This window comes from Anoplophora glabripennis, unplaced genomic scaffold (assembly GCF_000390285.2).
Source record: "Anoplophora glabripennis isolate ALB-LARVAE unplaced genomic scaffold, Agla_2.0 scaffold1017, whole genome shotgun sequence".
In the NCBI taxonomy this organism is placed as follows: domain Eukaryota; kingdom Metazoa; phylum Arthropoda; class Insecta; order Coleoptera; family Cerambycidae; genus Anoplophora; species Anoplophora glabripennis.
This window is the reverse complement of record NW_019417388.1, coordinates 24,315-50,650: the sequence shown is the minus strand read 5'-3', so window position 1 is coordinate 50,650 and position 26,336 is coordinate 24,315. Positions and strand designations below refer to the sequence as shown.

Below are 26,336 nucleotides of genomic sequence, written 5' to 3'. Positions count from 1 at the left end.
AGTGGTGTCATTTTCATTTTTTGGTCAAGGATTACAAGTAATTGAGATAAAAAAATACACTACAAACGCTGAATTGGATATGACGGTTTTGTACAACCAGGTTTTAATAAAAAGTACTTGTCCCACTCTTAACTTTAATGTTAAAATCATTACACAGGGTACTCTTTAATTGTCTCCCGATTTTTTTTTTTTTTGAAAATAATTTTTTAGAAATCAACCTCGATAGATTTCGAATAGAACGACGACGACAACGACGGCCCACGAAATACTCCTTAATCTAATTAATGCACAAAATTCGCTATTNAACTTCCTCGAAACAAAGCAATCTCATGTAAAGCGCAAGCACAGCAGCAGATTCTAAGAATGCTTGTACTTGCGTTAGCATAAGAAAACTTATAAATATAACTAAAAAACTTAGTCAGTTCAGTTCACAGTAAAATCCAGTCGTTTTAAGTCTTCAACGCTGTAACTCATAATCTATTGTTAAACACTGAAAGTTGTAATCATAATTTAAGTGAAAAATAAAATTTTTTAAAAAGTTAAAAGTGATGTGAGTGATCTAAAATATATATATAATTTTTTTACGATAGTCCTTTGAAATGTCATTATGTATATTTTAAACTTAGAACTAGGGCATCAGGAAATCTAGAAGTATCGTTTCAATCTCAATTTTTTATTTTTTCCTCATTTTTTAAGTTTTTGAAAAATGTTAGTTTTTAGGCCACAATAAAAACAAAAATTTTTAAATCGAACCTACATATTAAAAGTGAGTTTTTATTTTATAACATCGATGTGGTTTGAATATTGTGAACAATTTCTATATTATTATTACATTGCAACACATTTGAAAAATGTGCATAATATTTTTGTTTCTTTTCATATTTTTTGCGAAATTCTGCTAAAATATTTGGAACTAACAACATATTTTCTTTTGTAATTTCTGCGAGCAATACCACAACTAAATTATTTATTTTTTAGAAATTATTCGGAATTCTATAAACTCTCGTATACTTATAATCGAATTTTTCAAAAATAGTTCGTTATCTTTATTCTCTCATAATCTAATTTAGTGAATATTTTTAAAAAATTTAAAAAAGAAAAAAAAGACAGCGTGACAGCTGACAGTTCGAGGTTATTAAAAATGGAACGCTACATGAAAGAACAACTCGTTTTCATTGTCAGCTACAATTCGTAATTTTTGTACAAAATATGGTCGGAATAGTGATTTAACTTTATCAACTGTGAAGAGATTAATTGAAAAATTCAGGGAGACTGGATGAATTAGTGATCGTAAACACTCTGGCAGTCATTGTTCGCGAGAGTGTGTACCATGGTCAAGAATTGGACATTTCGAGAAGCTCTCTACAGCGTAATCTCATGAAAGATTTGCATCTTCACGCTTACAAAGCTCAATTGACTCTAGAACTGAAGCCTATTGACTACGCAGAGTGAAGAGACTTCGTTGAATGGATTATGGAACAACAAGTGGATACCTACTGAACAAAATCATCTACAGCGATGAGACCATATTGATGGTTCCGTTAATCGACAAAATTGTCGCGTTTGGGATCCAGAAAATTCACAAGTGATTGTTGAGAAACAAATGCATTCACAACGTGTCGCTATCGTGACGTGATAATCCAGTTGTTTGTGTCTAAACTGCAAGATTTGGATGTAGACGACAAGTGGTTACGACAAGACGATGCCACAAGCCATGCAGCCCAAGAAACATTTTATTACTACACTGCATTTCCTGGTCGTGTAATTTCCCCTTTTGGTGATCAGGATTGGCCTCCCAGATCATGTTATTTAACGCCGTAAATTTTTTTTCTTTGGGTTTTTTTTAAGTTTAAGCCAACAAGCCCACGATAGTCCACGCCTTGAAGGAGGAAATAGAGTATTTTAGTGTGACGTCACATATTTAGGCAACTCGCAAAAATGTGTCATAGTTGAAATTGTACAGACCGAATTTGACCCTTATGTACTATTTACATAGATACTATAAAAATGAACAACTTCAAATTAATTTATTTTTAAAAGGATTTAGGGGTATTTAAGAACAACCATTGTTAGTACACTAATGTGCTTAAAGCTTACAAAAAACCATATAAAAGAATATTCCTAAATTTATATAAAGTAGAAATTTAACATGCTCGGAAATAATAGCCTCATACGCAGGTGAGCTCTATTTGATATGTTATCACTGTCATCATTAGTGTTTTGTTTAATCTTGGCATTTTTTAGTTATACTAAGTATTGTTATTGTTTTTCTTGGTGTTGCACTGTGTTTATCGAATGTTTTTTTCTTCAAATGATTTATTAATGACGTACTGTTAACCATAACCAAACTTTCCTTGAGTGATATCCTGTTGGGAGGCTACTTCGCTTACATGAAATTATCTTTAATGCGTATGCTCAGTAATATGGAAATATAATTTTAATTTTTTAATTACTATAAAAGTCAATATTGTTCTAAAAAATTTAAATGTATAAAATCTATAATTCTTTTAGTTTGTCACTTGGGGTTTGAAACTTCTTAAATATTTCTAATATTGCCAGAATATCGCAATATTTAAGGTCGTGACAGAGAAGACATTTTTTGGCACTTATGTCCAAAGTACATAAGGTCGAAAATGGATCTAGTCAAAATATTGAGAAATTCTTCATGACACTGTACACTATGGGGTTGCCTATTATTTGGCGTATGTGACGTTACTACTAAAGAGGTCTATTGAGCGTTGTATCAACGAAATTCAGCCGCATTTATGTAAAACGGTCATGCTAAATTTCGACAAAAAAGTGCATATGTACCTGCAAACACATAACATAACTCTATACTGTATGCTTTATGAATCAATAAAAAATTTACAATTTTTAATTAAAAACTTGTGTTTTCTATCAAAATCAATTCTTGCGTCAATTTTGGACCACCCTTTATTACAGATTGGCATAAAGAGGTATTTTAACATTTACGCAATAGTTCCCCAAATAAATATAAGTACATCAAGGCAACACCACATCACATTACTAATTTGACAACATAATTGGCAAACAAATTAATTAAATTCCCTATTTATTTATTATTTCTTGTTATATGATTATTTTTAGTACGAAGCGTGTAGGTACCTACATCCAAGATTAGAATGAGTGAAAGTTTGCAAGCAGATTTCAACAAAGTTCATTTATTACAGAGGCATCAACTAGTTAACGTCTAAAATTTGCATCGGCGGTTAATATTACTGTGATACGGTCTTCAAGATGCAGCTTTTGTTAGGTGTAGTTTTATCGATTTTCATAAAGTTTTCCACAAGTGTCGATGTTCGTAAGTATTCTATAGATTCTACATAGGCATCAATAACTAATGATGTTTTAATTTGTATATATGGGGTATTCAATAAAACGTGTTTAATCAAAATATTTAAAGAATACAACAATATTCTGTGAATATGAAATATTTTCTGAAATAATAATAAATGAAATGTCTCAAGTAATACTTTTATTTATTAGGATATGTGAAACTGATTAATATTTTTTTGTTATTTGAAATATAATAGGCAAAGTAGAGAAGTAGAATAGGCAAAGGGTTTCTTTGGATGGAAATTTTATAAAGCTAAAAAGAAGGATATAATCTTATTTTTAAAAGTGGTACCTTCACTTGTTCTACTGTTTATTTTTTTCCTCTATGTCATTATATTTCCTTTCCCGTAAAACCTTGAACCAAGTTACTTATATTTATTATCTAACACTGTTATAATAAAAATAAGGCAACATGTATAAAAAATGTAATTCACTTTCAACAATGATTAGTTCGTAGTAAATGCCTCCTTTAATACACATAAATACAATTATATAGCTTTTAGACTTGAAATTAACGACAATTAGATCATAATTCATACATTCCCACATTTTAAAACACCGTTTTTTAGTATAGAGTTGTTCTTATTTAAACTAATTTTAAAAAACAGGCAAATAAATTTTGTCACATAATATTAATTATACATATTTTAAATAATATCTAATAGCATAACTCTTGTTGATCCTAAACTGTAACACTTTTGTATTCTACTTTATAACAAATACAGGGTGGTCCGAATTTTATGCAGGAAACTTCGAGGGCAGATAGATCTCTTTAAAATAATATGAATTTGCCTTATAAACATTGGTCTGGAACGGCACCGTTTTAGAGATGGTGTTGAAATTGTCAAAAAAAAAAATAATTTTTTGTTTATACCTCCGGAATCTATTAAACGATCTCAATCAAATTTGGTACATATAATGTATGATAGTAGGCCTTATATTCCTTGAAATATGAGCTTTAAAAGTTCAACCAGTGGTGTACAACTGGACCGGGGTCACCGCCTTTTTTACAAAAAAACTTACGCCACTGCATTTTTTACATGTCATTGTAACTGATTTATATTTTAATGCACAAAATACGTAAAAAAGGTGACTTTAATTTTTTCCCTAAGATTCGCCGTTCTCAAGTTATTCATACTAATACAATCCCCTTGTGGCAGACACTTCTAATGATAATATTACAAGAATATTTTGTTTGTTTAAAAGTAAGTGCAATTTGTAAGCACATCAACAAAATGATTTACAGCCCTTTCTGCACCACCTGTAAGGTAGTGTGCGATAGAAACAAAAAATCATTTTTTTTTTAAAACCTCAACACCCTGTATCTCTAAAACGGGGCCGTTCCAGACCTATGTTTATAAGGCAAACACATATTATATTAAAGAGATCTATCTACACTCGAAGTTTCCTGAATAACTACATACAGAGTGTTTCTATAATAGGGTTCCAAACTTCTGCTGCGTTTATAACTCATTAAAATAAGCCAAAAAGTTCCTATTAACATGTGCCCTAAAACGCACCCTTAGAAAGTTATATGCCCTTAAAAGGGCTCAAACAAAACTGTTTTTTTTTATACTTAAATTTTCAACTCACCAATTTTACTAATTAAACACTGCAAAGCTCAATTGACAGTTTATCAATAACTTAAATTGTTAAGCGTTGTGGCAACGTCAGTCTTTTATTTGCCATGGTAAACAGATTTTTGTAATTTTTGGCCTAATAACTTAAAGAGCAGAGTAATTTTCAAACTCAATTTACTCGAAAACCATTGGAAATATCGATTTGGACAAAGATAATATTTTTTACGTAAAATTGTTAAGATTTTATAAATCTGTAGAGAAAATTGTAAAAAAATTGAAATAAAAAAAATTACGGGCCGAAAACCCCCTTCACCAACCTAAATGGGACGCATATGATTTGCATGTCGAAAAACGGAGTAGCCCATGTTATTTAACGTAAAAAGTTATGTAAGACCCATAAATTTTTTTCTATTTATTTGCGACCGTTTTGTCACAACAGAAAAAAAACAGTTTTGTTTGAGCCCTTTTAAGGGCATATAACTTCCTAAGGGTGCGTTTTAGGGCACATGTTAATAGGAACTCTTTGGCTTATTTTAATGAGTTATAAACGCAGCAGAAGTTTGGAAACACCCTGTATACATTATAACGAAATGATCTTAAATAAATATTAATTTCAATAACGCAATTTAAATGGCAAACATTTTAAGCTAAATATGCGAATAATAGACAAGGCTTAAATAATGTGAATGCACCTAGAATATGAAAGTGAAATTTATTATATACTTCAGTTGTTTAAACTTTCTTTGCATTTAATTATCGATGAACACTCGGCGTAGTATGTTTATGAAAATAAACCAAGTGATTTTGTCAGCAAATAAAATAGTAAGCAAAATATTAATTATGATCTGCTCGGGGACCTATTTGAGAACTGATTTTATAAGATATAAAAAAAATAAATAAAGTAAACATATTTTAAAAGAATAAAATATCGTAATCATGCGATCTACTCCGTTTAAAACTTGGACAAAAGTCACGGCCAAAATTTAAAAAAACTGCATTTACATTCATTGTAAATGTAACGAACGACAGGTGTGTACGCCTGTAAAATATCGGGTTAATATATCGGTTGAAATACGTTACAAACGCTGAAATAGGACAAATATTTGTAATGATTTTAGTGGCTCATTATTATTATACCCGTCACCCTTATAAATATCATCATAAGTGGACTGTGAACCATCTCTTATTTTAAAGAAAATATATATTCTAAATATGTTCAGAAAAAACAGCAAACAGTCTATCATATACTGACTAAAAAAAAAACAAATTTACCGATAAGTGTAAATGAGGGGGGCAGGGGTGTGCACGGCCCAACCTACTCCAGAAAAAAAGATCTAACATACTCATCACTATAGAGCTTGCAGTCCTGAGTCCACCCCAAGTAAAAATTGTAGCTACGCCCATGATAAAGTTTTATATTTATTTATCTTTTGTTAATTTTTGCTTAAGCTAATTCTAGATTTGCTTAAGACATTCAGATTATAAAAGTTTTATCAAAATATGTTATCTTGTTATTCATTGAATTTTATTCCAGATAAATACATCTGGAAGTCTGGTCCGGCTGCATAGGTATTATCAATTTTCCTATTTTTAGCTTTAGAAAAAGGACTTTTTCCCACTATTTCCTAAATATATATTTTTCGAATTGTAACATCTGTAGCCTCTACATACTCTACACAAATTGATAATCAAACTAGTTTACATTTTATTTTATTTTATTTTTTATTTCATATACCGCGCAATTTTGTGCAGTATTAAATTTACTTGGTTGTCCAAACAAAAATCCGCCATGACATTTCAGATTTAGCGCATTGTGCCGTACGGTAATTTCCCATTTATTTACTTGATTTTTTCTTATTGTTGATCCTTTGTGCTAAAAATGGGAACAAAATATAGTATATCCATGCAAGGAGTTGAAAAGAAATAGAAATAGAAATGTAGTAGATATACAGAGTGTTCCAGATAGACATTCAATTAGACGTTTCTGGAAAACTACGCGTACTGGAATTCTGAAAATTTATGTACGAGGGTTTCTCCTAATGTTCTATCGATTGAAAATATTGGCGTCGCCGTGGAACTTCCGGTTCTACCGGAAGTAGACATCAACTCGCTTATTTCAAATGGAATGTACTATTTTTTATTTAATTTTTGGATTCTACATTGGATTTTAAGGTAAGTTTCATAACCTTACTTTATTCTTAAACTCAATAGTTTTTGAAATATTTTGACTTTTTCAAAATTTTTGAAAAAGACATACCTACAGTTAATCAGTTCAATCTCCTCCAATTTTTAAGATACGAAGCTAAAATTTTATATGGTCAATACCAAAACGTGTCCAAATGTCTGGAATATTCGAAAGTTGGTGCATGTTACACAGGGCGTCTAAAAAATACGGACCAATTGTGTCAAATTGAAAGTTTAATAACTCGCTTATTTTAAATAGAACACCCTGTGTTTTATAATGCCAGTAGATGCACCTGTTAATTCTCTTTCCATTGGTATAAGCATTCCCTATACCTAAATCCCACCGATTTTGAGATATTTGAACATAAGTACAGAGACGAATATAATCCGACAGTTAGCTGTAGGTTGGCTGTGGAAAAACATTTAAATGTCACCAAGTGTCATTACTTATTTAGCAGATTTGCTGTCATTGCTGTAAAGCGAGTTTGTCGATTTTCCAAGTGTTTTCAATAACAATGGCACACTCTGGGTACACAGACGACGACTTTTTAAATTTAATTATCATTTACGGGGAGTGTAATAGAATTGTTAGTAGAACATGTCGCGTGTTTGCAGAAAGATATCCAAATAAGCACAGACCAAGTCATGATATGGTCAGAAGACTATTAAAGAATTGTTCTGAGAATGGAAAGTTTCTCCCGAAACATGATAAAAGTAAGACATCAGTGGACAACGAAGAAAATGAAGTAAATGTATTGGCATTTTTCACCGCTTATCCACAGGCGTCAATTAGAGATGCATAATAAATTCACGTCTATCAATAGGAACTATTCACAGAATTCTGAAGAAGCATAAATGGAAGCCATTTTCATTTATGTTAATACACCATTTGCAACCTGACGATTTACCCCGACGTGTAGTCGTCGTGTGTGTACCCAGAGTGTGCCATTGTTATTGAAAACACTTGGAAAATCGACAAACTCGCTTTACAGCAATGACAGCAAATCTGCTAAATAAGTAATGACACTTGGTGACATTTAAATGTTTTTCCACAGCCAACCTACAGCTAACTGTCGGATTATATTCGTCTCTGTACTTATGTTCAAATATCTCAAAATCGGTGGGATTTAGGTATAGGGAATGCTTATACCAATGGAAAGAGAATTAACAGGTGCATCTACTGGCATTATAAAACACAGGGTGTTCTATTTAAAATAAGCGAGTTATTAAACTTTCAATTTGACACAATTGGTCCGTGTTTTTTAGACGCCCTGTGTAACATGCACCAACTTTCGAATATTCCAGATATTTGGACACGTTTTGGTATTGACCATCTAAAATTTCAGCTTCCTATCTTAAAAATTGGAGGAGATAGAACCGATTAAGTGTAGGTATGTTTTTTTCAAAAATTTTGAAAAAGTCAAAATATTTCAAAAACGATTGAGTTTAAGGATAAAGTAAGGTTATGAAACTTACCTTAAAATGCGATGTAGAATCCAAAAATTAAATAAAAAATAGTACATTCCATTTGAAATAAGCGAGTTGACGTCTACTTCCGGTAGAACCGGAAGTTCCACGACGACGCCAATATTTTCAATCGATAGAACATTAGGAGAAACCCTCGTACATAAATTTTCAGAATTCCAGTACGCGTAGTTTTCCAGAAAAGTCTAATTGAAGGTCTATCTGGAACACCCTGTATATATTTTTATTTAGAACACGATGCCATTGTGCCAATAATGCCAATTAAGATACGCATAAATAAAATCTTTTCCAACATTTTATATGCGTGGGATATCTTTAGTTGGTATTAATCCTAGATGTCAACAAAAAATATTTGAACTGAAATAAATAAATAAATAAATAAATAAATAAATAAAATAAAATAAAAATCGACAATTTAAGCTTTATTTTATTATTTTATTTATTATTTTATTCCAAAGAATAATAATTTACTATCTTGTAGATGTTCATTATTAACTTACCATTTTTAAATTCCGAGTTTTATATCTATCTGTAAATACAGTACCTGATTATTCCTTTTTTAATATTTTTTTTGAGAATTTTAAAGAAATATGAAAAGTAAATATGTAATTAGGCACGCTGTTTAGTAACTATTCTTTATATTTACATATTTAATATTGAATTTTACCTAAGGTGACCATTAGCACTGCTTTATGCTAAAATCTCGAATATTTCCGAATATTACCAAATTTCCATTCATGCGGTTTGTGGTAAAAACAAAATATGTTGTTCTTGATTTTCATTTCCATCGGTATCTAAAAAAGGGGACCTTCTCGGAATTCATCTAGAGCCCTAAACATTACGAGTCCGACATCGACTAAACCTTTTTTTAATTAAAATAAAACAAAACATCAGTAAGCAGAAAGAATATTTTTAACTGATATAGTCATAAATTGTTAGTTACAAAAAGGCTCTTAATGCAGATTTTAACTAGCTTTGCACCTCCATTTACCTTATTATCATGCGTAAACTTCTGATGTTGTAAAAGGTCTTTGAAAGGTTGAAACAAATGAGAATCTGAATGATGAGTGATTCCTTGGTTTGTAGAAACTATTTTGAAGAATAAAACACAAACATTTCTGTTTCCCTACGTATTAAGGAATAGGACTAATAGGAGTTCGAATAATCCCAAATTGGTTGATATAGGTACCTACTTATCTATCTAGAAAAATTCGAGGAAAAAAGAGAGACTACAACATGAAAACTATAGAAAAATCAGCCTTAGTAGGTTCTTATTTTGTTACACTAAGATTAGAATAGATATTCAATTTTTAAGAATGAGTCAAGCTAGGTATGTGGTATCAATGAATATATCGAAAAATTTCGAGAACGTTATGTTTCCAGTTCTCATACTTTCTCTTTCGCATAAGTTTATTTAGGTACATGGTCATCACGCGAAAATGTTTGACTGTATCTCCATAAAATATAATATATTTATTAATTTTTTATGAGGAATTTATTTTGTGTCACCAAAAATTTGAGCATCTAGAGATAAATGTCAACTCTAGTTTTTTTACGTAACACCTTTTGCGTGTACTTGATAAATCATTCTCTCAGAACTACGGTGGATAGGTATATGTGTTATAATAGAATATATGGCTCAGTAACAGGCCAGTGCTATATGCCAAATGTATTAAAAATATATTACTGCTAGATCCTATGCACGCAAATAAATCCTTGTCTAAAACATTGCGTCAATGACACCACATCAAACCTCTAATCACAGTAATCCTGCGAAAACTTTCTACAGAATATGTAAAAAAATATACAGGGTGTTCCATAAGAAAATACAGAGTTGAATGCGATGCAATAATTTTGGTAAATGAATTACTGGTAACAAAATATGAATAACGGATTTTTACTTTTTTCTGAAGTCTTTATCTCGATGCATGCATCTTGGTATGTTAAAAGAAATCTCACTTGTTAAATATTAGTTTTGAATGTTAACTCAGCCTAAATAAATTCCTAAATTCAGCATCTGACAGAAAATTTGTAGAAAGTGCTACTCATCAAAACCATCAATACACTACTTATAAACTTTCACTTAAAAAAACTAAACTTTTTTTTGTATGCACGTTTGAAAGGGTAAACCGCGGTTATAATTTAATACATTAAATTTCCTCCTGTTAAGGGAATTCCTCCGATTTTCTCATAAGTCCTTCCGAATTCTATGTGCTTCCCTCAAAATTTCCGTGATTTTAAATTTTCCCCGAATTCCCTTTTTTTTCAATGTAAAGCAAAAATGTACCTAAAAATCGAAGTAATGGTTGAGGAATAAGTAATATCCGTTTTTTTTCAAAATTAAATCTTAAATTTGAAAAAAACGGACATTACTTATTTCACAACTCAATAAAAATGTATTACTTTTGTTCTATTCAAATTTACAATTATTAGAAAAACTCTTTCTGCTACTAACAACGTGTTTGTTATTATTTTAATTAATAATAATTTAATTTCCAATAAATTTTACTAAATTGCTACATTCCTATTAATTTTTATGCACGAATAAACTATTAGAAATTGATTTTTATTCTAAAATGAAATAAAACTTAATCGATATTTTTTTTATTTTACTATTAGTGGGTAGAGAATAAACTGACAATTGATTCAAATCCCAATTCAAATCATAATAACAACAAAAAGTATATACAGGGATCGCCAGAAGTACGGAATAAAATTCATATCTTTTAAATCAGTTAATTTTTTTTAAAACGCCGAAACACGTTAACTGATCTTGATTTTTTCCCATCTTTCGGTTATATAATAATTAATTTTTCTTCAACCCCCTAACCCCCAGCTACCCCTACTTTTTTTTCAAATGGAAACATAAGGCATGAGGGGGCTCGTTGAAAAGCTTATAGAAAACCGAATCCAGCCATACCAAATAAACAAGTTTTATTTTTTCAATAACAAGTTTTTTTTCATTTAGAAATTGAAACAACTAGATAATTTACAAAAATAAACTCAATGTCGCAAATGCTGAAAATGTCCTCCATTCACTATTTGGCATTCTCCAAGACGATAGTAAAAGCTGTCCACAGCATTCTGAATGACTTCAGCTGGTAAATTATGCATCTCCGCCCTAATCTTGTTCTTTAAATTCTCAATATTATCCGGTCTGTCCTGGTAGACTCTTTCTTTCAAATATCCCCAAAGAAAATAATCCAGGGGTGTTAAGTCGGGGGATCTTGGCGGCCATTCAACTGTACCCCGTCTACCAATCCAGCGATTTGGAAACATTTCATCTAAGTATCTTCGAACATCAATACCAAAATGTGGGGGAGCGCCATCTTGTTGGAACCAAATTCTTTCATTCGGTATATCTGGATCAATTTCATGAGGGAAAATCACAGCTAGAGCAGGTATCAGGTCAAATGTTAGGAAATCCAGGTAGCGTGCGGCAGTAAGATTTTCTTCAAAAAAGAATGGGCCCAAGATTCTGTTGTTGATGATACCTGCCCATACATTAACTTTTTGTGGATGCTGCGTATGCGATTCGCATGTCCAGTGTGGATTTTCCTGGGACCAAAAGCGATAGTTGTGCCTGTTAACCACTCCATTTAAATAAAACGTAGCTTCATCCGAAAAAAGTACGTCTCGTTGAAAACCATTATTGTCGTCACACCGTCTCATCATTTCCTCACAAAATTGTAATCGCCTATCATAATCGTCTTCCAAAAGCTCTTGGACAAGACATACCTTATAGGGGTGGTATTTCTCTTGTTTCAGAAACATTCGAATTGCAGTTCGAGAAGCATCGTGATTGCGGGCCAATGAAACAGTTGAAGTATGAGGATTTTCAACAAGTTCTAATGCAATGTCTAATTTCTTTTCTTCATTAAAAGCACGTGCCCGTCCAGTTTTGGGCAAAGTCTGTACTGTACCGTGATCCTCAAATTTGTGAAATATTTTAATAACTGCCCCTTGCGAGATTTGGTGTTCGAGACATTTCGCATTAAATAAGTCGCGCACTTCAACCTGACTTCTTATTTTCTCTCCACATCCAAGCAATATCAAGATTTCGATGCGTTACCTTTCCGACAATACCACTGCGATTCAATAAATAACTTGATTTTGACACAATAGTAACGTGTCGATCTCCAATTTACAACTAAAGCGAAAAATTAACCAGAAAGCCTGGCAAGTAAGTGGTACCAAAAAAACGCAACATAAAAAAAATATATTTTTTGAGTTAGCAGTGATAGGTACAGTTTCAAATTCTTTATTTTATTCTGTGTAAATTCATGGAGGATAACACTGAAGATAATTCAATTTTATTTCACTTGTTAAGTAGGTGTTTTATACAACCCTAAAAAGCTTGCTATTGAAAAAATAAAACTTGTTTATTTGGTATGGCTGGATTCGGTTTTCTATAAGCTTTTCAACGAGCCCCCTCATGCCTTATGTTTCCATTTGAAAAAAAAAAAATAGGGGTAGCTGGGGGTTAGGGGTTGAAGAAAAATTAATTATTATATAACCGAAAGATGGGAAAAAATCTAAATCAGTTAACGTGTTTCGGCGTTTTAAAAAAAATTAACTCATTCAAAAGATATGAATTTTATTCCATACTTCTGGCCATCCCTGTATTTGTATAATACTGTAATTCTTAAATATGTAATATTAAGCAGTCAAATTAGTTTCAGTTCACATTTTCGTAGATGGTAGGTATACTTTTATTTTTATTATAAAATGCCGCGGATGTGTAATTAAAAAAAAGTACTTTCACTTGACTTTCGATAGCTCCCAAGAAAGCTTTCATTGGCCGTTGACATCCACACAGAATATCTACCTGTTCCTAATGTTTACTGACAAATAAAATAAATAAAGATAATGTAAGGAATACAGGTTGAAAGTAAATAAAAGAGAATTTAATTCATATATGTACTTTATTTAAATCAAACGCAATTTCTGTGTGTATAATATTGTTTGTCAAGAACATAAATGGACTGCCTAGTACTATACTTCCCTATTTAGTTCTTGGATGATTAATAATAATACATAGTTCTAGCACAGCTTAATTATTAAGCTGTGGTTCTAGTAAGTGACTTGGCAGCAGTCAAAGACTATGCATATTAATGCTAAAATCGAAGTTTTTTATTACTGTTAATCCCAAATACTACTTTGATCATCTGAGCCTAGCTTGTGTTCGTTTTAATATAAAAAAGTGTGCATATTTGTTTACTCATAATAAATATGGAAAATGTAGACTGAAGAGCTAATTTGAAAAAACAAGGGGAGAAAGAGTGAGATAGAACGTAAACAAATATATTACGTATCACATACTGCCAAGTCAATATAAATAACCACTCATATAATATAATATTTTGACCTAGGTAAGTGAAGAGAAATATTTTTTTGGGATCATTGTCACTGCATAATAAAACTAAATATTTCTTTCCATGGATTATGTTCTCAAATTTTTTGAAAATATAAAAACGAAACCAACCAACATAATATATTCTTTTTATAATCTTCATCCTACTTTAATACCTATCGCATATACAGGGTAATTTACAACTTATCCAACAAAATTTGGGAATAGATGCGTCACAAAAAATGGAGTTAAAAAAATGTTTGTAAAATTCTTGCACTTTCTCTTCACGTGGCCCCAGGTGATTCCGAATAGTGTTTATATTAGTTTTTCAAGTTTCAAAAATGGCTTACATGTATAACAACTCGGAGTTGATGTAGATGGTTTTAATTTATGGTGAAGCAAGCAACATTTGTGTTAATTCGTAGAAACTAGGGCCAAATGTGTTTATACGTGTAACATTATTAAAATTATTTTATTAATTAAAACCACAACTAAATTTTATTAATTAAGAATAACAATAGCGGCAGAAGCAGTTGAATTTGCTGATATAAAATAGGTGTTATAAAATTTTATTTTTTTCCTTGGGAAAGAAATTCTTTCAATTTTTGGTGCGTTCATGCTGCATGCTTTGCCTTGCGCAAGGTCAGGTTTTACAGTGGACCAGTTTCCAGTGGCGTGCAGAAGTGTACTTATTTTTAAATCATTTGTGAACTGCACTTTTCGATTTTTTTTTACAAAATTCTATTTGTAAGGATCCCCTGTACCCTGTAACATTAAAAATTTTTTTTTGGATAAGTTCTGAATCGTCCTGTATATATCTTACACATTGCATTCGATTGTTAAAGTGCTCAGATACCTTGCGCATACCTACCTAGAGTTTTATAAGCTCTTAATTATATTTAAAATAATTATTACCTTAGCTCATAGAGCAATACAAACTTTTTCCAATAGTTTGACGCATGCGCATTCCGATGTAATGCTTACATAGGTTCGAAATTCATTGTTTCGAATCAAATGCCATTGCATCTAACTGTCTTTCGAAAGCATTAAGAACATAGCTGTACCTAAATTATTTTTCATTTACTTTATAGCTATAGAAGTACACAGTTTTTGAATCTTATTCCCCAAATTACAGTCTCATTATCTATATACAGGGTGGTCCAGATTTTAATAGACAAACATTGGGAAGTACTAAACAGCAAAAATTAGCATCACTTTGCTGTATGAACATAGGCTCAGAAAGTCACCGTTTATGAGATACAGGGCGTTGAAATTATCAAAAATAAAACAATTTTTTTAAATATCTTTAAAACCACTTCATCAAATTTATCCAAATTTGGTACACATTCTTTTTCAAATATTTCTCATACTTCTGTATGCACACAGTCCAAATTCAAAAACCAGTGGCGGAGAAACAAAGATATCGTTTTCTTATTTAATGTAAAACTTCTACGCCACTGAATTAATTGGTAATATGAATACATTTTATAACGGCCTGAAACATTCCGGATCAAAAGAGTCTTTTATTTTTGTCGAAAAGTGAATGGTTTACAAGTTATGAGACATATTATCCATACACAACATAGGTACAAAAGCCACCGTTTATGAGATACAGAGCGTTGAAATGATCAAAAATAAAACAAAAAAACTGGAAAACCGCTTCATCAAATTTATCCAAATTGCATACACATTTTTCACTATCATAGCAAACATGTCGAGTTCAACTTTCAAGTAACGCGAACAACAAGTAAAGTTATATGAAAAACAAATAAATTAAATCAATTGCTCGAAGCGTCCATCTCCAAACTCAATGCAGATTTGGCATCTTTTGGTTATAGAATTCACAGCAGCTCTGATTGAAACCGGATTTTGTTTCAAATTAGTGCAGGCCTCATTTAGCCTTTGCACTAGCTAGTCTCTATTTGCTATAGGAACAATATAAACGTCATTTTTGTAGGTTACCCCAAATAAAATAATCTAAAATATTTAGATCAGGTGATCTAGGTGGCCAAGGTATGGGGCCATTCCGACCAATCCATCTGTTTTTGGTAGTTGTTTGTCAGCCATTCACGAACTACTTGGCCAGAATGTGCTGGCGGCCCATCCATTTGAAACCAGGTCCCGATTCGTTGGTCCAAAAGTATGTCCTCAATTAACTGGAAGAGGCTATTGTCCAAAAAATTTAAAATCAGATCGGAATTTAGTCTAGGTGTTTACTTGGATATGTTTCATAACTCGTAAACCATTCACTTTTCGACAAAAATAAAAGAATGTTTTTCCATCCGGAATATTTCAGACCGTTATAAAATGTATTCATATTACCAATGAATTCAGTGGCGTAGAAGTATTACATTAAATAGAGAAACAATATCCTTGTTTCTCCGCCACTGGTTTTTGAATTTGGACTGTATGAATACAGAACCAACAGAATTATTTAAAACAAATGTGTACCAAATTTGGATAAATTTGATGAAGTGGTTTTCCAGATATTTAAAAAAAATTGTTTTATTTTTGTTAATTTCAACGCCCTGTATCTCATAAAAGGTCGCTTTTTGCACCTATGTTCAAAGAGCAGTGATGTTAATTTTTACTGTTTAGTACTTTCTCGAAGTTTTTCTATTAAAATTTGGACCACCCTGTAGATAGATCTATCTATAGAGATAGATGATGGGACAAGAAGAAGAAACAATACCTATACAAGAAAATCATGGATACTAAGCATCCCAAAATCTTAATCTCGAAAAAGTTATTATGTAAAATATTCCTATTTTACAGTAAAATAAACGCCCTGCATAGCTTACTTAAAACACACCTAAAATTCAGTACTATACAAGGTGATTAATTAACAATGGGAAAATCGAAAGCTGAAGATACTACACGTGAAATGGTGACCATTGGCGCAAACATGCCTTATCCGAAAGTTGATAGTTTCGGAAATACAAGGTGTTGAAAGTTGAAATTTTAAATCGTTTTTTGCGATTATTCTGAAAATATGTAGGTTAGGAACTTGAAAATTTGTGAAACTACATTTTTTTAGGCGACGAATAAGATGCGTGTTGTAATTTCAGCATTGCTCGTAGAGGGCGCCACTTACGACCAATTTTACCGAAAATTTAGTTAATAACTTTTTACCCTGTATGTCTAACATGAAACTTGATTGAAAACCTGAAAGAGCAGTCATTTTTCCATTAATTGTGTATTCTTGTTTCATTTCGGTATCTCGATCCGTTTTCGAAAAAAATAGATTTAACGAACACTATGTTTTGATAATACGAGCAATTAAAAGCGAAAGAAACCAAGTGTTTCTTTGTGTTTTTACAACAATTAACAATAAAACAAATGAAATTCGTTATAATGATTTAAAGTCAGTGTTCGAAGAATCCACCGTTGACATTTACACACTTTACGCGACGTTTTCTGAGAGATCTTCGAGTTTGAAACAACATATTGGGATTGCGTTTGACTTCGTTGGCAGCGATTTGTATTCTTTACCACGACTCTTCACACGAACCAACAGATTCTTCCAAATAGAAAAATGAAGAGGATTGAAGTCCGGACTTCTGGGTGGCCAAGTAAAAATGCTTCCACGGCTTGAAGAAGTTCCACTTTGTTTAAGAAGATATGTGGTTCATGCACGACGGAGCTCCACCGCATTTTTCTTGGCCAGTGCGTGCATATTTAGATGCAGTTTTTCCAAATCGCTGGATTGTCCATGTAATCATTTTTGCTTGGCCATCCAGAAGTCCGAACTTGAATCCTCTTGATTTTTCTATTTGGTCTCGAATGAAAGATATAGTTTACAAAGTATCTATTGGCTCGTGTGAAGAGTTACTAAGAGTTATTAAGAGAAAAATACAAATCGCTGCCGACGAAGTCAGACGCAATCCCAATATGTTGTTTCAAATTCGAGGATCTCTCAAAAAACGTGTAAAGTGTATCATTGTCAACGGTGGATTCTTTGAACAATTACTTTAAATCATAATTTCGTATTTTATTTGTTTTATTGTTAATTGTTGTAATAACACGAAGAAACACTTGGTTTGTTTCGCTTTTAATTTCTCATATTATCAAAACATAGTGTTCGTTAAATCGATTTTTCTCGAAAACTGATCGAGATACCGAAATGAAACAAGAGTACATAATTAATGGAAAAATGATAGCTCTTTCAGGTTTTCAATCAAGTTCCATGTTAAATATACAGGGTAAAAAGTTATTAACTAAATTTTCGGTAAAATTGGTTGTAAGTGGCGTCCTCTATGAGCAATGCTGAAATTGCAACACGCATCTTATTCGTTGCCTAAAAAAATATAATTTCACAAATTTTCAACTTCCTAACCTACATATTTTCAGAATAATAAAAAAAAACGATTTAAAATTTTAACTTTCAACACCCTGTAGTTCCGAAACTATTAACTTTCGGATAAGGCATGTTTGCGCCAATGGTCAACATTTCATGTGTAGTATCTTCAGCTTTCGACTTTCCCATTGTTAATGAATCACCCTGTATAATAATATCCATTAATCATATGTAGGCAACTAACAATACCTCCAGTCAATACCAGAAAAAAAAGTAGAAGTACTACGCAAAGCACTTGTTCACTATAATAATAGTCAGTACAAAAATAAGTGGTTTCAAACTGTTTTACTGTAGAGGAGTTTTTATATAACATTCCACTCCATTTATTATTTTTGGCTTCCTATCTAGAAAACAATCAAAAAATATTTTAGCGCAATCTTGCTATATCGAAATATTATAAAACACGATTAAATATAGCTTTACGGAAATATAAAAACCACATAGGTGTTTATTTTAATAGAACACTGTGCATATTTGTCTTTTTGAAATTCCCTGTTTTACAACAATGTATACACGTCTTATATATATTTTTTTAATTTGCGCAATGTTTCATTTATTTACTGATACCTCACAAGGAATATCTTCAAGATTGCCATTGATCTTGTGTATGCCCTTCTTGCTGTTTTTGCTAAACAAATAAATTATTTATAAAAAACATTTTATTATGAAAAGTGTTCTATGGTACTTTCATTCTATTATGGACAGAGTGCATATTATATTTCAAGCAAGTTTTGTTTTATAATGCCTTGCCATCCATCTCATTGATAGTTGTTGGTTAGAAACTTTGATAGTGGAAAAGCATCAATATGCACTGATGACAATTTTTACTTTATCCATTGCGGACTGATATTGTGCAAAGCAAACACATGACGGATCAGAAAAAAGATTAAATCACATAAAAGACAATATACAGGGTGTTCTATATAAATAACGTAGGTTTGATTTATTAGTCAATATTATTTTTTTCTAGGTAGAGGAATAAAAAAATATATGGTGGTTAAACTGTTTTGGAATACAAAAAAAATTAATTGTTCGTAAAAGAATGAACAAACTTTTGGGAATTCATAATTTCATTTGTAATAAAATATAATAAAATCTACGATCTGTACCATCAATATCTTTTTTTTCTCATGTTGCTCTTCAATTTATGATATGTAATTTAGAAACACCCTGTACGACTTTAATTTGAGAACTTAAGTTGATCTATTAGATTAATATTTCTTAAAATACTTGCCATTGGTTGCACATTGCAAAAAAAAACATGAATTTCTTACATACCTACCTTACTTATTCTGTTTAATCGCAAAATGTAAATTTATTTATACTAATTCATGTAATCTTTTTGTACATTGTTCTTATAGAAAAGATTTCTATCAAAATTTTGAGCTAATTGCAAAATATTGTTCCAGCCCCCTATGTAAAGCAGTGCTACGAAGGCGACCCAGAGGTAATAAAATGTTTCATCAGCGCTTTGCATCACCTGAAACCATATTTAGCGAAAGGAATACCAGATATAGCATTACCGTCAGTGGAACCATTCATCATGGAGGAATTATCCTTATCGCTTACCACGGGACCCAACGGATACAAAGTCTCATTGAAAGACATTGATATATTTGGAGCAAGTAACTTTACAATGTCCAAATTAAAGTAAGTGCTCATCATCTCATTTTTTTCGATAATTTATTTACTTTTTGGGTAATTGGTACTTTTACATAAAATTGCATTCTTGTCTATTGTTGTACAATGTCGCGACATAACTTATTCTCAAACAGTGAAATGATTCATATAATATCAGTTTACATCTAAGATATTAAATCTTGTTGAAGACCCAACAAAAACTAGGTATCCGCCTTATGTCTGCCGCAATGTCAAGGTACTGTGTTTAACATTTTACACAAACGTACAATTACACCCGTGCCATTTTACTTCAGTCGACAACATAGTGCCAGGTGAAAACATGCAAGATCTACTCTTTGTAAATAAAATTATATTCAGTAATGAGGGTGAATTTCCAACAACACTAGGCATACTATACAGGGTGGTCCGAATTTTATGCAGGAAACTTCGAGGGTAGATAGATCTCTTTAAAATAATATGTGTTTGCCTTATAAACATAGGTCTGGAACGGCCCCGTTTTAGAGATACAGGGTGTTGAGGTTAAAAAAAAAATCGCACACTACCTCACAGGTGGTGTAGAAAGGAGTGTAAATAATTTTGTTGATGTGCTTACAAATTGCACTTACTTTTAAACATCAACAAATATTCTTGTAATATTATTATTAGAAGTGTCTGCCACAAGGAGATTGTATTGGTATGAATAACTTGAGAACGGCGAATCTTAGGGAAAAAATTAGTCACCTTTTTTACGTATTTTGTGCAGTAAAATATAAATCAGTTACAATGACATGTAAAAAATTCAGTGGCATAGGTTTTTTTCTAAAAAAGGGGGTGACCCCTGTTCAGTTGTACACCACTGGTTGAACCTTTAAAGCTCATATTTTAGGAAATACAAGGCCTACTATCATACATTATCTGTACTAAATTTTATTAAAATGGGTTAATAGATTCTGGAGATATAAGCAAAAAATCAATTTTATTTAACAACTTCAACACCCTGTATCTCTAAAACGAGGCCGTTCCAGACCTATGTTTTTAAGACAAACACATATTATTTTAAAGAGATCTATCTGCCTTCGAAGTTTCCTGCATAAAATTCGGACCACCCTGTATAAGGGCTGTTTGTTTAATTTCCTTTCACATATTTTCAACCATTAATTTGATTCCAAAATCACGCAACCTAAAGAATAGAAATGACACGAGAGGACCTATTTATTGTAAAACTATAATTTTTTATTAAACAGTGGGAAAAGTCTACACACAAATTAAACAACGCAGTTTCAAATAATTTTTTAACCATTACATTTAAAACTTAATAATATTCAGTTTTAAAATGTCATTGTTTTTTGGAAAAAAAAATCTAGTGCTCACTTTGAAAATAAGAAAAAAATCCATCAAACTTGTTTTCTTATGAGGATATGCTGGTAAAATATTGCAGGCGGAAACGTAAATAAAGTTGAATATTAACGACATATAAGAAAAATTAATAGGAAAATAAGACAAAATGCCATGCAATGTTTAGATTTTAAATATTATTAATCTTCTGAGCGTACGACGATTTCAGTGGTACTTTCTACTAACCTGACACTTATTTTAGATTAAGTGAAAATGGAAAACCATTTGAAGCAATAATCAACATCCCTTTTCTACAAATTCATTCGAGATATCAAAGCAGTGGAGTTCTAATTATTTTACCAGCTAGTGGGAACGGAACATTTCACGGAAAATTAGGTGTGTAGAATTACAAGTTCATCGTTCTGACTCAAAATTAATATTTTTTTCACTTCAGATATATTGGTCAAATAATATTTATTTTTTTGACATCAAAAATTATCTGTACCAATTTCAGGAAACCAAAAATGAGGGTAATATACATCATTTCTGCACAGCAAAAAATGTCATATTAGAATTTAAACTTTTAAAATTTAGACCTGTTTGATCAGAAAATAACTGGTGTTGGTGTTATAATTATATAGGTAGTACTTTTCGGATGCATTTTAGAGAATCAATTATATTTTAGATTAGTTAATTTTATTTGAGAAAGCAAATTTAAATTTCATACTAGTCGATTGTATTTTCAGAAACCGTTGACTGTCTTTCAGTTTAGTCGATTTTATTTCAGCCTGGTAATTTGTATTTCAAAATATGTACATATTTATTTCAGAAAAAAATCGTACAAAATTAAATACGATACTTTAAACCAGTATCAAAATAAATTTCATTATTTCATAACGGATACTAATATTAATAGGTGTCTAAAATTCGTTTATTTTTTTTCTGAATTACAAATGATATTTTCTGAAAAACAATTGAGGAGGTACCTAAATAAGTTATAACGCTTTGTTGATGAATTTTACGCCTTTGCAGATGATCTCAAAAAGCGTCAGTGGGGTGTTTGCCATCTTTTCATATATTTAACGAAAATGAAACAAACTTGCCCCGTTTTATTTTTGTATGAAAACGTTATAACTGTCAATCTAAAAAAAGATGCAAAGCTAAAACGAATTTAGCAGACAGTTGAGACATGCTAAACTATGCCTTAATTGCGCCATCTATTAATAGGAAGCCCAACTAAAATGTCAATGTCACCATGTCAATTTTTGTTTTAATGCGGATATATTTCCGTCCGTCATTTTACTCCCCTATAATTTTAAAGGGATATGCCATGCAACTTATTACATCTGCAAATGTGGTTTATTTTTCAATATCGCCCACTTTTCATTTCAAAAGTTTAAAAAATTGTGGGACCATGCCATTAAAAGGAAATTGGTGGGAGCAAAGTGATAAATAATAATGTGTTCCCCCAAAAACAAAAAATGAAGTATATGCGCATTTTTTATAATTTCGATTTACAAAGGCTTTTCAAGTAAAATTTATTAAGATCAAATTGAACCGACACCTTCGTAAATAAAATTGACGTTTTCTGAAATACATATGGAAAAGGTGTAAAAATAATCTAACATTGTTGATGAATTACAAAAATTACAAAATACAACCTCTATTTAAGTGTCGTTTCCATGAATATAGGCAGATACAAATAAGTTTGCGTTTATGACTGATGTAGAGCTGCTAGAAGGAATAAGACGTAAACGCGCGATTTGAGATAGTGGCTACCTGAAGCTTTATCCAGGTTGCACTTGTGGCTGGACCTACCTCAGACGCAAACTTATTTGCACGTTTTTTAATAAAAAAAAAATAGATTATGTATATTTCTTTCAGAGGAAATTAAAGCAACCATCAATGGAAAAGCTAGCATAAACGAGAAAGATAATTTAAAATATTTACATGTAGATACCCTGGATGTAAACATTCTTGTTAAAAATGTGCACTTGTCTGTGAGCAATATTTATAGAAATAATTTAATATTAAGTAAGTATTATTATTATTTTATAGTAGATACATAGTTCAATGTTAGCATATGGACCATCAGTGTGACAAATTATGTAACTAATTTTATCCTAGAAGTAGACAAAATTATACAAAATTTGAGGAGAAAAATATATTTTAAATTAATTTTCAAATATGTCAGGTAGTTTTTTGAATAAGAGTACCTTATCAATTTTTACATATTTTAAATGAGTCGTAATTCTGCGTATGTTGGTATAAATAGCTCTGCATGATAAAATACATAGGTAATACTGTAAAATATAACGGTTAGCCAACCATCTTAGATCTGTAACCCATTCACGTTTTATATACAGGGTGTAGAGTAGACTAACTTTACAAATTACAAATGTCGACTTTTGCTCTGATTTTTCAATGATTCATTTTTATTTTCTTATTTCTATAGTTATATTCCTTAATTCTGGAGATATTTCAAATTCTCAAAAAGAAAAGACAATGAAAAATTTTAAATGGGATACCCTATTCTTGGTGAAATTTAAGGGTCACTTTATTAAATATTCCCTATACCTAGGAGCTATAGATTTTGAGATATTAATTTTTAAAGAAAAAATTTGACAGATGCGAGGGTCCGCGGAGATGCTAGTAACTCTTTTCACGAGAGTGATGTCAAGTGAATTTTTGGTACCTGTAAAGGGCATAGGTAACAGTACGTTATGGTACCAACAAATTAAAACATTTAATAATACGTGTTTCATTTTTGCTGTTTGATAACGTCAAACAGCTATTACTTTGTTAACTTAAATGGAACACCCTATATTTTTTTTACTCTATTATATGTATATTGAAATTTCCTTTCAAGCCATATAATCATTGTTAGGGTTGCCGTTACTATTTTTAGAGATATTTGCAATTTTCTATTTTCTGGACAGTTATTCTCGTATCAGACCTGTTGTCAAATTGGCTATGACTAGCAACACTCCAAAAACAATTGAAATAACATGACATTTGTCAAGTTATTTGTCAAATTATTGTTGTGTCTGAATAGATTTTACCGAAAATTTAGATAAAAATGCCTGGGGATCGTTTAAAATATACTAATGAGGATTATTTTAATTTGTTTGTTATTTATGGAAAATGTGACAAAGTAATTTTAAGAACATGTAGAGAATCTGGTGCTTTTTTCAATGCTTATATGACTTGAAAGGAAATTTCAATCTGCATACGACAGTGTAAACAAATATAGGTTGTTTCATTTAAGTTAACAAATTATAGGTGTTTGTTTAGAGTTATCAAAATGTAACAACAAAAATGAAACACCTCGTATTAAATGTTTTAATTTGTTGGTATACCATAATTTAGCGATACCTATGTCCTTTACAGGTACCAAAAATCCGCTTGATATCACGCTCCTGAAAAGAGTTACTAGCATCTCCACGGACTCTAGAATCTGTCAATTTTTTTTCTTTAAAAATTAATATCTTAAAATCTATAACTCCTAAGTATAGGGAATATTTAATAAAGTGACCCTCAAATTTTATGTAGAATCCGAAAATGCAATAATATATAGGGTGTCCCATTTAAAATAACGAAGTTGATATCGACTTCCGGTATAACCTGAAGAATTCTAGATAGTCAGTTGTGTTCGCCCTAGGGACATTGCCATGTTGCCAAATTTTCAAATTTGTCAGGGCCGTACTTTCCTAGATATCGATCGACGCAGTTCCCGGAGAGACACCCTGTATTGCATATGCGCTTCTACCAACATCGTAACGTAATTATTATTAAATACATAAATTCCTCTCTATACATTTTACTTCACTTAAAAATATGTCGGATACGCTCGTCATCAGCGACGCGACGCGACAATTTAAAAATATTGCAGATAAATAAATCTTCTTTTTTCTTGTTATTTTTTATATACACAGTGAGCACAGCAAATCGTGCTAGCGTACCATTCTGTATAACATAATATTGACTGATTTTAACTTTGTATGATCACAGAATATTCTAATGTTCATAATTTTGAAAATCGCTTACAATTCTGAAAAACCAATGAGTGGATATTTTAAACAATGTGCTTAATGCTGTTGAAGTTACAATTATTTTTAGTTTCAAATTATTGTTTTTATTTATCCATATTTATAGGAAACAATGAAATAACTAAACAGGGCTAGGCTTTTAGACTATTACAGATTTGGCACATCATGTTTTTTGAAAAATTCTCCAAATAATTTGAAACTATCACGTCTGAATTATATTATATTATAACTATATTACCAGACGCACAGTTTGAACCATGTCTATTTGCTAATCTATTAAAAAAAAATCATAAGTCAACCTGTATATTCGATTAATTTAAAAAATGTATTTTTTATACTTTGCTAGATTTGAATTTTTTTATGTATAGGAGCTATTGTACATTGCTATACTAATGAACGACCCTTTGTGTAAATTTGCAAATTTCTTAATTTTCAATTTATTTTTCAGCTCAAGCTATAAATCTATTTCTTCGAGAAAATGGAATGGAAGTTTTTAAAGTGATGCTGCCTCAACTTAAGAAAAAACTTTCTGGACTCTTCATGGGCATATCCAATCAGTTACTAACTAACGTCCCTTTAGATACATTCTATGTACCTCTAGCTCAACAAACAACCTAATTCCATAAAAAATAGTGGCCCTTTGTAAATTATTGCCATACATATAAGTTTTCTATAAAAAAAGTAGACACCAAAATTGTTATATTACGCACCCAATTGTTTTAGAACTAATTAAAAATAAATTTACCTTTTTTATTTTCTATTGAAAATGTAGGAATATAATATATGTACTTTTTAAGAAATTATTTTTTGTATAATTCCAAATGAAAATTATATGACATTTCCGCAACTTCTTTGTACTACCTAACTCTCATTTAAAGATAATTTTTTAGCTTTTGCTCATCTAAAAAAATTACTATTATCTTACTGCATATGTACAGGGTAGGAAAGTACCGATGGTCTATCTGAAGTTACGTGAGAGTGATAAAGTAAGCCATAGAAATCCATGCGATAGAGAA

The 26,336-nt window shown here is 31.1% G+C and overlaps 1 protein-coding gene across 1 annotated transcript; it reads left to right on the top strand.

The window, feature by feature from the left end:
• The first annotated feature begins 3,154 nt into the window (after nt 1-3,154).
• On the top strand, nt 3,155-26,059 carry LOC108913665. Its single transcript, XM_018719251.1, has 5 exons — nt 3,155-3,322; nt 19,726-19,966; nt 21,534-21,667; nt 23,156-23,305; nt 25,769-26,059. The coding sequence occupies exons 1-5, from the start codon at nt 3,259-3,261 to the stop codon at nt 25,936-25,938; spliced, it is 759 nt and encodes a 252-aa protein (XP_018574767.1). The 5' UTR covers nt 3,155-3,258; the 3' UTR covers nt 25,939-26,059.
• The last annotated feature ends 277 nt before the right edge of the window (nt 26,060-26,336 follow it).

Excerpts from the sequence above, each read along its gene's own strand:
- LOC108913665 (XM_018719251.1), top strand. The coding sequence starts at position 3,259 with ATGCAGCTTTTGTTAGGTGTAGTTTTATCGATTTTCATAAAGTTTTCC. Across the intron at positions 3,323-19,725 it reads TTCCACAAGTGTCGATGTTC|CCCCCTATGTAAAGCAGTGC; the intron begins GTAAGTATTCTA and ends ATATTGTTCCAG. Across the intron at positions 19,967-21,533 it reads TTTACAATGTCCAAATTAAA|ATTAAGTGAAAATGGAAAAC; the intron begins GTAAGTGCTCAT and ends CACTTATTTTAG.